The 1,140-nt window shown below is 65.4% G+C and overlaps 1 protein-coding gene across 2 annotated transcripts in view; it reads right to left on the bottom strand.

Annotated features, from left to right (window-relative positions):
* Positions 1–53: 53 nt before the first annotated feature.
* H696_03510 overlaps positions 54–1,140 on the bottom strand; it is a 2,262-nt gene continuing 1,175 nt past the window's right edge. For both annotated transcript variants that reach the window (XM_009497378.1, XM_009497377.1), the window contains 2 exons: positions 856–1,102; positions 54–568 (listed from right to left, as the gene is read on the bottom strand). In XM_009497378.1, the coding sequence (XP_009495653.1) occupies positions 490–568; positions 856–1,102 (326 nt within the window). In that variant the 3' untranslated portion in view covers positions 54–489. The remainder of the gene's footprint in view (positions 569–855; positions 1,103–1,140) is intronic.

Below are 1,140 nucleotides of genomic sequence, written 5' to 3' on the forward strand. Positions count from 1 at the left end.
CACACACCCGGGGCCCCGGCATCAGAGCGCCCGGGCGTGCTCCCGTCAATGTCTCTCGGCGTGTGTGAGGTCACGTGTATGATGCGTGCACCCACATCACATGCAAATGGTGTGCACGCCGCACTGTGGTGTATTGGCGGGCGAGGGTGCGATCGGGGTGCGCTTGGCCAGAGCGAACCGGCTATCGAGGCGGGAAACCCAGCGAGAGGGCGAGGGGAGAGGGGGGAAGCACAAATGCAGATGCAACGGCACACCCTGTCACCGTTCCCTGTCTCCGTCGGTCCGGCCCCTGGTAAACACCCCATCCTCCAGTCTGCCCCCTTCTCTGTCGCCTCCCTGGTGAAGAGCAGAAGACGGGGGGGGGGGGGGGGGGGGGGGGGGGGGGAACGCCGCCCCCCGCCACCCCGCGCAAGGACGCCCCCCCCGGGGGGGGGGGGGGGGGAAGGGCGAGAGGACCGGCTTCGCTCTGCGTGTGATCGCACCCATCATTTAAGCAGAGGTGGGCTCCTTGGCCAGCTCGGCCTTAATCTGCTCCTCCATGTCCATGGGATCCGAGCGGGGACCGACACTGGAAGTGGGATGCAACGGCAGGGGGAGAGGCGGGGGTGAGGGGGGGGGGGATTTTCCACATGGCAGCCAGAGGGGGAGAGAAGGTACGAAGGAAGAGAAGAGAAAGAGCGAAGCAAGGCGAAGGGCGACCCCATTCGCGGCACGCGCGGCATCACACCAGCAGGAGAGTGGCATTGTGTCAGGCAAACCGCAGACATGCACTGAAGAGGGGGCCGGCAAATGGACAAGGTGATTGAGGAGGGGGGGGGGGCGCATGTGCCCCCCCTCCTTTGCGCAGTCACATACCGGGAGACAACCTGGCCATCGCGATTGATGATGAACTTCTCGAAGTTCCAGGAGATGGGCCCCGAGTCCTCGGACTGGGCCTTAAGCCAGGTGTACAGGGGGAGGGCCTCCGGGCCATTGACGTTGATCTTGGAGAACACCGGGAAGGTGACGCCGTAGTTCAGCGAGCAGAAGGATTGGATCTCCTCGTCGGTGCCGGGCTCCTGGTAGAGGAACTGGTTGCAGGGGAAGCCAAGGATGACAAGACCTGTGCCGCCACATGGAGAGCGGGGGGGGGGGGGGGGG

Source organism: Fonticula alba (assembly GCF_000388065.1).
Source record: "Fonticula alba strain ATCC 38817 unplaced genomic scaffold supercont2.5, whole genome shotgun sequence".
NCBI lineage: Eukaryota > Rotosphaerida > Fonticulaceae > Fonticula > Fonticula alba.